At 41.1% G+C, this 12,927-nt stretch overlaps 1 protein-coding gene across 1 annotated transcript in view; it reads right to left on the bottom strand.

Annotated features, from left to right (window-relative positions):
- The window catches only part of LOC111953345 (low-density lipoprotein receptor-related protein 1B-like), a 232,446-nt gene that overhangs the window by 91,283 nt on the left and 128,236 nt on the right, over positions 1–12,927 (bottom strand). Inside the window, 10 exon segments of the mRNA XM_070435534.1 lie at positions 4,200–4,329; positions 6,263–6,397; positions 6,570–6,701; positions 6,957–7,082; positions 7,922–8,062; positions 10,089–10,238; positions 10,456–10,550; positions 10,725–10,899; positions 11,163–11,390; positions 11,799–11,930. Coding sequence (XP_070291635.1) covers positions 4,200–4,329; positions 6,263–6,397; positions 6,570–6,701; positions 6,957–7,082; positions 7,922–8,062; positions 10,089–10,238; positions 10,456–10,550; positions 10,725–10,899; positions 11,163–11,390; positions 11,799–11,930 — 1,444 coding nt within the window.

Here is a 12,927-nt window from a genome sequence, read left to right as displayed (position 1 = left end):
CTTGAAGTAGTGGTTCCCCTTGCTCTGCAAGGGCCGCGGCCTTTGTGGAGCGATGGGTAACGACGCTTCGTGGGTGTCAGTTGTTGATGTGTGCAGAGGGTCCATGGTTCGCGCCTGTGTCGGGGCGAGGGGACGGTCTAAAGTTATACTGTTACACAAGCAGCTGATCAACGTTATGACTTACTAACTGTGAACGCACCAATTATAAATAATTAAAAATAACATGACAGTATGCACTGGTTGCAAATCCCCTCACACAAAATCTAATATCCATAGGGGGCCAGTTGTTGACACATTTCTATATTGGCTTTAATTTAAGCAATCAGCGTGATTGCCACATAAAGTTCTCTCTCTCTACATGAGACCTCAGGGTAATGCATGCATACAATGTTATGAATAATAGGGGTTAGAGGGAGACAACATTAATTAGCCCGGCGCAGGTGAGGCACAAGCTGTGACAGTAGACACACACAGTGCCAGTAGACTCATCTCTATTCTCCTCAGCTGCTTATCCTGGTTCATTAGCATCTCTCATCAGGGGAGGAATCAATAGGAAAGTGCCCTGCAGTCTAAGCTGATGTGGGAAAATGGACCCGTCCTTTCGTTTCCTGTTATTAATGATTGAGAAGCTGAACATGTGAGACAGTGTAATCAGTTATGAATGCAGAGTGGGGAAATACTACTGTATTTATACTTTATAGTTTGCTTTGGAGGAAGGGTGGAGAGTTTAGACTTTATTGGCTGGTAATTGCTTGATGTCGTATGTACATTTTGTCGTGTTACAGCCTGAATTTAAAATGGATCAAATGTATATTTTGTGTGACTGATCTACACAACAACAAAATKTAAAACTGAAATATCAAGTCCACGAGTAAAAATGTGCTTAACAAATCACATAATAAGTTGCATGAACTGATTCTGTGCTCAATAATAGTGATTAACATGATTGTTTAATGACTACCCCATCACACGTACAATTAGCTGTAAGGTCCCTCAATTGAGCAGTGAATTTCAAGCACAGTTTCAACCACAAAGACCAGGGAGGTATTTCAATGCCTCGCAAAGAAGGGAATTTGTGGAATTCATTTTTATTTAACCTTTATTTAACTAGGAAAGTCAGATAAGGACAAATTCGTATTTACAATGACGGCCTACCGGGAAACAGTGGGATAACTGCCTTGTTCAGGGGCAGAATGACAGATTTTTACCTTGTCAGCTTGGGGATTCGACACAGCAACCTTTTGGTTACTGGCCAACGCTCTAACCAATAGCCTACCTGCTGCCGCAAGATGTGTAAAAATATAAAGAGGATACGCTGAATATCCATTTGAGCATGGTGAAGTTATTAATTAGGCTTTGGATGGTGTATCAATACAGTCACTACAAATATACAGGCGTCCTTCCTAACACAGTTGCCGGAGAGGAAGGAAACTCCTCAGTGATTTCACCACAAGGCCAATGGTGATTTTCAAACAGTTACAGAGTTTGTGATATGAGACAACTGAGGATAGATCAACAGCATTGTACAGTTGAAATGCTTGGAATTATACTTCAGTATTCCATAGTAACATTTGACAAAAATATCTAAAGACACTGAAGCAGCAAACTTTGTAGAAATTAATATTTGTGTCATTCTCAAAACTTTTGGCCACGACTGTATATCAGTGTTTAATTATTCATGATTTTTATAAACGTTCAAATTAGTTTTTTCTTCCACTTTGACATGAGTATTTTGTGTAGATTGTTGACCAAAAATTACAATTAAATCAATTTATTCCCACTTTGTAAGATATCAAAAATGTAGTTTAAGAATTCCCTACCCTGCAAAAGACTGGAGAAATCTCAAAATAAATCAATAATGGAGAATGGTCAGATAACAGCATAGTTGAATCTTTGCATGGGATGTACATTTCAGAAAAACAGGGGAGGTGAAGACAATCAATTGGTGAGAAAGACTGATGATGGGGAGAAAATAAGATCATCTCTYGTACAAGGATTTCTTAGGGGCCAGGCATCCACGGTGTTCATGTCATCTAAAAAGGTATAATATAATTTGAAGGTGCCCAGAGTGCCAAGATTTTATCACTGGTGGTATTAATAGTAGGATCTAGAGTCAAGTTAAAATCTCCCCCAAGGATGGTCACTGAGTCTGGGAAGTCTAACAGTTTAAGCTTCAGGTCTTCAAAAAAGGATTTATCAAAAGCTTTTGGTGAGTAAATGGAGGACAAACATAATGTAGTGCCATTAATAGTAACAGAGGTATAACAACTCTGTCTATCAGTGTCTCCCCCACAGACCCCCACCTTCATATTAAGATTCCTCTTAATTACAGTCATAGCACCTTCGGTTTTGTTTGGGGCACAAGAGTAGGCTATTATCTTATAAAATGTGTTCTGAAATCTATTGATATCAGTGGCTTTCAAATGGCTCTGCTGTAGGAAGGCGAAATTAATATGTTTACATTGTAAGTACTCTAAACATGTTAAAACTTCTTAAGACTAGGGGGCGCAGTTTTCGCTTTTGGCTAAAAAGGCGTACCCATTTGAAACTGCCTATTTCTCAGCCCCCGAAACTAGAATATGCATATAATAGTCAGATTAGGATAGACAACACTCTGAAGTTTCCAAAACTGTAAATTTCTTGTCTGTGAGTTAAACAGAACTGATATTGCAGGCTAAAACCTGAGGAAAATCCAACCAGGAAGTGGCCCTGTTTTTGAGACCTCTCTGTTCCCATGCATACCTATTGCCCATTGAAAGGGATATCAACCAGACTTCTTTTTCTATGTCTTCCCGAAGGTGTCAACAGCCTTTAGACATAGTTTCAGGCTTTTATTTTGAAGGATGAGCGTGAACGACCACATTGCGTAAGTGGATAAGTGGGGGCTCTCCGAGTGATTTTTGCGCAAAAGTGAAAGGCAGCCATTGTTTCTCTCGGTCCTAGTGAAAGATCCTGAAGATGGATTATAAACAACGTCTGACATGTTTCTGTGGACATTATGGACATAATTTGGATTTTTTTCCGGCGTTGTCGTAAACGCTCTTTCCGGTGGATTCCTGGGCATAACGCAGCAAACAAACGGAGGTATTTGGATATAAAAAATATCTTTATGGAACAAAAGGAACATTTGCTGTCTAACTGGGAGTCTCGTGAGTGAAACCATCCGAAGATCATCAAAGGTAAACGATTCATTTGATTGCTTTTCTGATTTTCYTGACCAAGTTACCTGACGCTAGGTGTTTTTATTGTTTTGTCGAGCGATCGATAAATTTACACAAATGCAAGTATTGCTTGCGCTGTAAAGCATKATTTAAAAATCTGAGACGACAGATGGATTAACAAAAGGCTAAGCTGTGTTTTGCAATATTGCACTTGTGATTTCATGAAATTATATTTTATTATATACCGTTCGCGCTAGGCTAGGCTATGCTAGTCAGCGTTTCTGATGACAATTATCCCGGATTCAGAAAGGTTAAGAGGTTAAGACTATCCATGAGTCAGCTTGAGATGTAAATATATCCAAGAGCCAGAGATTTGAAAACACTTTGCACAGAGTTGAGATAGAAATACTGTTTAGACATACACATAAACCACCAAATTGATTGTGCAGTCTACAATTGTGAATGCATATCAATTCTATAGCATTTAAACATGTAATTGAAATAACCAACAACAAAAATTCTTCATAGAAAAGGCCAGTATGCCAGGGGGAAAAAAGCGTTTATCCCCAAGAGTGCCACGGCCAGTAGACCTGAGTTGGCAGTCCCTTGGATGCTGACACAATGTGGGAAAAATAAAATAAAATCAAATGTATTTATATAGCCCTTCTTACATCAGCTGATATATCAAAGTGCTGTACAGAAACCCAGCTTAAAACCCCAAACAGCAAGCAATGCAGGTGTAGAAGCACGGGGTGTAGAATCACGGGGTGTAGAAGCACGGGGTGTAGAAGCACGGGGTGTAGAAGCACGGGGTGTAGATACTTTCTAAAAGGCACTGTAATTATATAATCCTACTATATAATCATGCAAAGATCGTTTTATGATGTTCATTATTACTGGCAATCAACATTAATTAACACATTGGTTATTTGGTGGTCATTTCTAAGGAATACATTATGTAGCTACAGTAGGATATGTTCATTACATACCAAGCAGGTGGACTTTAAAGTGTTGACTGAAATGAAAGACTGTACACACCCTTTCACCGGGTGCACAGCAATGGCTTTGGGCTGATCAAGTCCTTCAGCTATCACCACGGCTCGGTACAAGCCACTGAGTCGAGCAACCTCGATGATGTTGAAGCCATGGTCCGTCCAATAGATATTACCTAGTAAACAACACAAACATGACTTTGTACAGTGTTCAACCATTGCATTGCAAGTCAGTCAATTCATTACATTTTATGTATGTCTTACTTGAGAAGTATGTCCTATGGCTCTTGTCTCTCTGTATGTCCTACAGTTGCAGTCAAATATATTGGCACCCTTGCACTTTTACAATGGAGCAGAATGCTCTGTTGTCTTTTTTTATGGTTGAACTGCTATTTTTACTGTGTAGCCTCCCGCAACTTACCACAGGTAAGATGTTACACTGTAAACGAGAATCACCTGCCTCCAACCAAATTCATTTGAATTCTGAATCATTTAGTCCAGGCAAAGTGAAAAATATTATTATGATATTTTTTTCCTGGTCCTGTGCGGTTGTAAATCAAACACATACGTGTGAACAATGTAAAAAATAAATAAATGTTAAACTTATTTTAGAAGAAATAGTGAATCGTGCAAGGGTGCCAATATACAGGGCCTTCGGAAAGTATTCAGATCCCTTGACTTTTTCCACATTATGTTATGTTACAGCTTTATTCTAAAATGGACTAAATAAAAAAAATCCTGCGTAATCTACACACAATACCCTATAGTGACAAAGCGAAAACAGGTTTTTAGACATTTTTGCTAATTCAAAAAAATATATAATAATAACTTATTTATGTAAGTATTCAGACCCTTTGCTATGAGACTCAAAATTGAGCTCAGGTACATCCTGTTCCCATTGTTCATCCTTGAGATGCTTCTACAACTTGATTGGAGTCCACCTGTGGTAAATGAAATTGATTGGACATGATATGGAAAAGCACACATCTGTCTATATAAGGTCCCACAGTTGACAGTGCATGTCGGAGCAAAAACTAAGCCATGAGGTCGAAGGAATTGTCCGTAGAACGCCGAGACAGGATTGTGTCAAGGTACAGATCTGTGGAAGGGTACCAACACATCTCTGAAGCATTGAAGGTCCCCAAGAACACAGTGGCCTCCATCATTCTTAAATGGAAGAAGTTTGGAACCCCCAAGACTCTTCCTAGAGCTGGCCGCTCTACCAAACTGAGCAATCGGGGGAGAAGTGCCTTGGTCAGGGAGGCCACTCCTCAGTAAAAGGCACATGACAGCCCACTTGGAGTTTGCCAACAGGCACCTAAAGACTCATAGAAACAAGATTATCTGGTCTGATGAAACCATGATTGAACTATTTGCCTTAATGCTAAGCGTCATGTCTGGAGGAAACCTGGCACCATCCCTACGGTGAATCATGGTGGTGGCAGCATCATGTGGGGYTGTTTTTCAGCGGCAGGGACTGGGAGACTCGTCAGGATCGAGGCAAAGATGAACAGAGCAAAGCACACAGCCAAGCACACAGCCAAGACAACGCAGSAATGGCTTCAGGACAAGTCTCTGAATGTCCTTGAGTGYCCCAGCCAGAGCCCGGTCTTGAACCTGATCGAACATCTCTGGAGAGGCCTGAAAATAGCTGTGCTGCAATGCTCCCCATCCAACCTGACAGAGCTTGAGAAGATATGCAGAGAATAATGGGAGAAACTACACAAATACAGGTGTGCCAAGCCTGTAGCGTCATACCGAAAACGCCAAGATGTAATCGCTGCCAAAGGTGGTTCAACAAAGTACTGAGTAAAGGGTCTGAATAGTTATGTACATGTGATATTTCAGTTGTTTATTTTTAAGAAATTAGCCAAAATGTCTAAACCTGTTTTGGCTTTGTCATTATGGGGTATTGTGTGTAGATTGATGTGGAAAAAAAACWATTTAATCAATTTTAGAATAAAGCTATAAATTATCTAAAATGTGGAAAAAGTCAAGGGGTCTGAATACTTTCCGAAGGCACTGTTTTTGACCACAACTACTTCTATGTCCTACTTTGCACTTGACATTGTATTCCCTTAAGTAAAGGTTAACTTTACGGCTACTTACCTCCAATCCAGTCCACTGCAATCCCCTCCACACGGCCGATACCACTAGTGACAATGTCCTCTCTCCACGTCTGATCTCGCTTGACTCTGGATATTCTGTTCAAGCCCATGTCTGTCCAATATAACGTGTCATTTCCTATTAGGGAGATCAATTAATTGAAAAGGATTAATGTTCTTCCCTTCATTAGTTTTTTTCAAACTATAATTAAAAATAACAATTAAAAAAGAAAAATGAGAATGATTCATTTGCAAACCGAAGCAGGAAGAATAGTCCAAATACTCACAAAAAACAACGCCAATACACTCACCAGCATGGAAGTCAATCCCCACAGCCATCATTGAGCCGGTCACCGGCATCAAGGCTTCACTGTTATCACTCGGATCCAGGGATATCCCCCTGATGCCCTCGTGAACTGAGTACATCAGGAAAGACCCTATGCCTTCAAGTTCAAACACAAAGCCAAACCAATCAACTATATGGCATCTACTGTASATGTAAAATGTCATTCTAACCCTTCATATCACATCAAAAAAGACCCTAGTCCTTCAAACACAAAAAAAGCAACACTCATAGACAACGCCATATTTCAATGCCACGATGGGATCTGCAGTACATGTCATATCAGATTGACATCATGGTTTTCATATGTTGTGTTCCCTGTTCAGTGTACTCCCATGAGAAGCCGGCACAGTACCTTCACATGACATGCGGTCGGAGTGGAGGTTGTAGCCCGCGGCACAGGAACAGCACCGTGTGCTCTCTGATGTTGGGAAGCAGAGCTGAGAGCAGCCACCATTGTTCTCCTGACAGAGATTCCTCCCTGCGCAGCAGTGGAACATGGCTAGGTTACATTGTACGCTACACTGTAAACAAACAGTGTACATTAGACATCACACTGTACATTTAACACATACGCATGGTCATTGCCTGTGTATTCATTCAGGAATACACAGTGGGACAACATGCTTATTATTTAACTGAGCATTACGGTGGGAAAAAGCAGAGTTAGACAGAGTACATCTGCATTGCATTACGTTCCCGATTATTTTCATGAGATTACAGTACTTCCACGAAAGCATGAGCACTTCCAGTGTGTGAGAGTGAGTGGGTGAGAGAGAGAGAGAGAGAGAGAGGGAGGATGAGAGTGAGAGATAGAAAGAGAGAGAGAGAGAGAGGGAGGAGAAGGGGCGAGAGAGAAGACTAATGAGACATGACCATCCTCCCATGTGGTCTGTGTCAAAAAGAGAAATGAAGTAGCGAATCGGTCAGAGGAAGCTTGAGGAGGAAGTTGAACGATTTACATTTAAGACACCTTAAATTGCCATTTTTAATACTGACGGAGATCGAGAGCAATCCTTCTATTGGACCTGTCAATAAAATGGATGATACTGCCAATGACTCACAAAACCGCTACACGGAATCCTTATTTCAATAAGACTGTGTCTCAGTGAAGAACCATTCTTTTTGGCCAGTTGGATTAAAAAAMGACAATTTCTTCTGAAACATACATGAACCAATAAAAAGCAATGTTGGTGCATTCTCAACAGAGGATCAAAACACGTAGCAATTTCTAGTCAAAAGGCTACAACAAAGCTTTAAAAGGAGGTAGGACATGATCGGAGCAAAAGCATTGAGTAGCAGTCATACTCGTTACATTACCTGTCTGGCTGTCTTCGTCATACATCTTCATATGAACAATCCCTGTGGTCTTGTTGCGTAAAACCACCATGTCCAGCCCACCTCTCTTACTGACGGTCCCCAACTGGGCCAAGTTGTCATCGGCCCACCACAACTTGGCACCTGAAGACAGAAAATCAATGATTGTTCATGACTAAATTGACAAGTGTATTGATAAAACAGAGCTATTCAAAAGACCATGAATACTGTACAGTAGCAATAGTGGTTCTATGCTGTCTCTGCGAGTAACCCTTCAATCAAAAGCTAACGGCCCATGTGTTCATAAATAGTAGGCTATACACAAAGCACTAAAAATATCACTGGACCCAAATAACACATTGAATGATTGCTTTCCTAGGAACTGTAACATACAATTGTAACTGAATCAAAGACATTATAGGAACTGTATAATACTGTATTATCCATAAGGTATGTATAGCTCTCACTGTACAGTATTCCCTTGCTGATAAATACAGTAGGCCGGGGCTCACTCCCGGGATGCTTGTAAATGAAGGTACAAGGAGGGGGCTGTGTAAAGGAGGACTTTCAGGTTTCGTCCTCTGAGAATCGGGTGATACGAGACGGAGAGACAGGATCTTAAGTTCATTCCCCTACGCATAAATCTTAGGGGCACAGGTCCAYGGAGGAAACAGAGGAACTGGGCCATGTGACATATTTTTTTCTTATAATATGAGCCCATGTACTGTACTTGCACCCTTGACTGAAGAAAAAATGGGCATGAGCCCAGTTCCACCAAACAGGTAACGCTGAGGTACAGTCAGCCCGGCACAAAGGACATAGGACAGCGACTCAGCAGTCAGAAAACCTCTGAAGCAAGACCAATCCTGTGCCTGTAGACTGGGAACTTAACTTTCTCTTCTTTGTTTAACCTGGCTGCATACTTGAATGGGTTACAGTACAGTGGGTTTATGACATACCATTCTTGGCTTTTGGCCTGCTGGACTACAGCTATCAACAAAGGACATAATCTCCTCGAATGACGGGAGGACTGGAGAGCATACAAAAAGAGGCCGTGTTAAAACCACAGAGAAAAAAAACATGTCTTTCTATGGTTAAAACACGGTTAGGATTTATATTAACAACAGTCCCTCTACAGCTGAATTACATCAGAATCAAACAGTGTTCCCAACGGAATTACGGCAGACCATACTGTAGATAGGACTTTAATATCCCAGAGGCTATTACAATATCCCAAGCAGATAAGAGAGGTACTATAAACTAAGGAATCATAGCAAAACCAGAGCGAGAAGCCCATCAATAATGATGCATCTCCCCTGTCTCCCCTAACCCTACTCCCTGTAGGGATACTCATGGGGAATAACCACTAAAAGTAGGTTAATGCAGATCTGATATTAAACAAATTAACACAACCATCTCATCAATATGAAAAATAATTATTCCATCCTGTTAATAGTATCATGATCAACTTTCTTGTAGAGCGTGGAGAGAAACTCAGTCTCAATGATCTGTACTACTGAAACACAATAGATGTACAGTATTGATACAATCACCATTATAGCTATAAGTAAACCTGGAACAGACAGTCAGTGAGCAGGACGGATCGAAAGCCCAGGTTGTCCATCACTGAGTCAGAAAGCCTGGTTACGGTTTTCTGTTTCTGTAGCGTGAGGCAGCTCTGTCGCCCATCACTGTAGAGGCTGAACAAGTCCTAGTGAAGCCAGAGAAAGTTCCCTAATGTATTCTGTCTGGATGAAGAATTTTATCAGATGGGATGCAATTTTAAACATGAATTGGAATAGTTTCAGAGACAGACATAAACAGAAATGGGGAAACGACAAATAATACAATGCAAGAAGACAGCAAAGGTTCATCACTGTCAAAACCCCTTTTACTCATGTACTCCAGATCAAAAACAACTCCAAATCAATGGACTAGTACTCAAAACAAAATACAATTTTAGGCCAGCAAATACTTTTATGAGCTGGAAGAGCACAACATATTTATATGAGGCACTTTCTAAGACAAAGAATATGCACAAAGAGTCTCACGGTGGTAGTGCTCATCCATAGAACCATGCTCTTAAAAGCGAAACGGAATCATAGTTCAGCACTCTGACTCTGAGACACTTTGTGAACACGGGCCCGTGCTCTGAGCTCTCGCCACTCACCCATAACAGCTAGAGCCGTGGCTTTAAGCAGCTCTTTCTTCATGGTCTCCAGCACTTCCAGACCACTACCGTCCAGACTACACCTGTTGATGGTGCCGTTGCCTCCACTGATCCAATACAGCTTGTCTGATGTGTAGTCTATCGACAGGCCTAGAAGAGACATCATCGATTAGAGTTACGATTGGCGTATTATTGGGTTGCTGCTCTACCAATCATCTCACTCAATATTGCAATATCGTTTGTTCCCAGATAGTAGTACTACTGTTGTCATGCAACATACAATTGCAGAAGATAACTGGTACTGGCCACTAAATATGGATGTTTTGTACGTAGAACAAATATTCAGAATTGTACATGTGACATTTACCAACTGGCTCTCTCTGGTTCTGGTGAATGATCTTGATATTGCTTCCATCCATGTTGGCCACGTTGATTGTGTTGCCATCTGTCCAATACATTTTCCTGGGAGGTAAAAACTCAATAGGAAAACAATATTTTSCATACAGAACACCAACACAACCGTGTATCATGTATCATATCACGTAACTAGCATTCACTTGACTATATCTTGTTATACCTAATCAATATCAGATATTGAACTGTATAGAAGTACATACAAAAAAAATCGAACCTTACCCTTTAGACGGATGTACAGTGAGACACTTGGGCTTCTCAATCCCGTGYACCACAGAGGTTTTCAGGGACCCGTCTAGCCTCGCCACGTATATCTGTGTCTCGTCGCTTTCTGAACTAATCCAGTACAGATTCCTGGAGAGCCAGTCCAGGGCCAGCCCTCTTACATTAACAATACCTGCAAAAGAAATCATATGCAGAAGACAACATCAATATGGCCATGTTCATCTCTTCAATGAAATAATGTCCTGAGCTTATCGCTTGAACTACCTGACAGGTGCACTATGAATATTAGAACGGGTACCTATGAAAAGGACATCAAACGGACGCAAAACACTGTAACCGTCTGATAATACATTTACGACAAACATTTTGTTTCGTTAACATAAGTGTCAGAAAACCGATACATTTCAAGACACAGAGGTGAACATCTTTCTCTACCTCCGGATATTATCGCCTCTATTGCGGTTCCGTTGATGGAGGACCGTTTGATGGTTTGTGTTTTGACGTCAGCCCAGTAGATTCGTTCCTCTGATGCGTCGTAGTCCACTGCTGTGACATCGTCTATATCTGGGACCGTCAGGGCTGTGATGAGATTCAGGTACGGGTTGTCAATGTCCACGCCACGGATCTCTGTTCGCCTCACATACAGAAGGAATCTCTTCAGTGCTGTTGAAGGACAAGAGAAAACTGGACATTGACATTGCTTTGTATAGCCTGCTTTCAAAGTTCAGAATCAAGCAGGTGTTATTGGTGGCCTTGCTATTCAACACTCAAACCACCTGGGGGGGATGTCTCTTTCAGGGTTTTGAGTTTAAAATTGCATGCTCTTTCAATGTCATTGTAGTGTGAACATAATCACAGTCTGTGTCAGATACCTTTTTCACCTTCTCAAAACAGTAGAAACCTGCCGTGTTTTGAAATGACTCACTTTTGATGGACATGCACTATACTGTACGAATGTGGAGGATTGTATGACTGAATGAATGGCTGGATAGATGGAGCGATGGATGGACGGAGAGACTGATGTAAGGACAGACCAACTGACAAACGGCTGAAGGGGTGAGGTTCACTCACTGAAGCAGGAAAAGTTGTCCGCAGATATCTTCATGAGGTGAGGGCAGGCACAGGACGCGGTGCGGTTGTAGTTGATAAGGCACAGATGGGAGCAGGGTCCACGACCGCCATTCGCCTCGCAGGGATTTGAGGCTATCGCCGAGAGATGGAGAGAGGGGAAGTTGTTCAATAATCAATTAGTTTATTTTGGTTTGGTTTATTTTAACCCTCCTGTTGTGTTCGTTTCACGTTAATTCATTCTGTGTTCCCGGACCACAATGACCGCCCCATTATAGATGATTATAAATCCATAATAACACATATATTATCACCTAATGTTGTGTTAGATCTTTTATCAACTTAYGTTCTTGCGAATATTACACGTTTTGAACTTGTATTTGCCATTTATGGCCTATAGGCCTCATTGACCTGAGCTCATACAACTCGCTTTTGAGTAAAGAAAACATAATGTATGCATTATTTTGACTGTAACAAATACTCAGATGAAACATATTGTGTTATGTATCACAGACTACTTTCTCCTCTAATGCATCTTCACTGTCCGTTTCCTGGCCTCTCTCCTCCTCACCAGTGCCATGATCAAAGACATGATCAAGAGCCTCACATACAGTARATCGTTTGGTCATTGTGCTGCCGCATAATGAATTGTGAGCAAGACCTCAGAAAAGCTTTATATACCYGAGCTGCGAGAAAAGCTCTATATATTATTGAAACAATGTTGCGATTGTTTGTGAGAATGCCAACAGGTGTGGTTCCCGTGAGGGAAAGATTCTATTTGGGAAAGGTTCCCGTGGGGGTTGCCATGGAAGAAGGAGAGTGACGTGTGTGTGTGTGTGTGTGTGTGTGTGTGTTTGCTCAAACACACATGCATTTGGGGGTCTGGGAGAGGAAGTGTGTCCATCTGATGAATGGGCATGTGCCTGAACTCAATTTTATAAACTAATTGTAGTCTCACCCATTKATTTCTAATGACCGATCATTTTTGACCGGGATTACCACAGGTGTACAAAAGTGAAATAAAACACCCAAAATGTTATGAAAATATCAAAATGTATTGTGTGTATTCAGATGCCCTGTGTGGACAAAGCCATGGAACCTAATGTCAATCAGATTAAATTAACTACATTTT

This window comes from Salvelinus sp. IW2-2015, linkage group LG27, assembly GCF_002910315.2.
Source record: "Salvelinus sp. IW2-2015 linkage group LG27, ASM291031v2, whole genome shotgun sequence".
NCBI lineage: Eukaryota > Metazoa > Chordata > Actinopteri > Salmoniformes > Salmonidae > Salvelinus > Salvelinus sp. IW2-2015.
The sequence above is the reverse complement of the archived record's forward strand: the minus strand, read 5'-3'. Positions and strand labels throughout refer to the sequence as shown.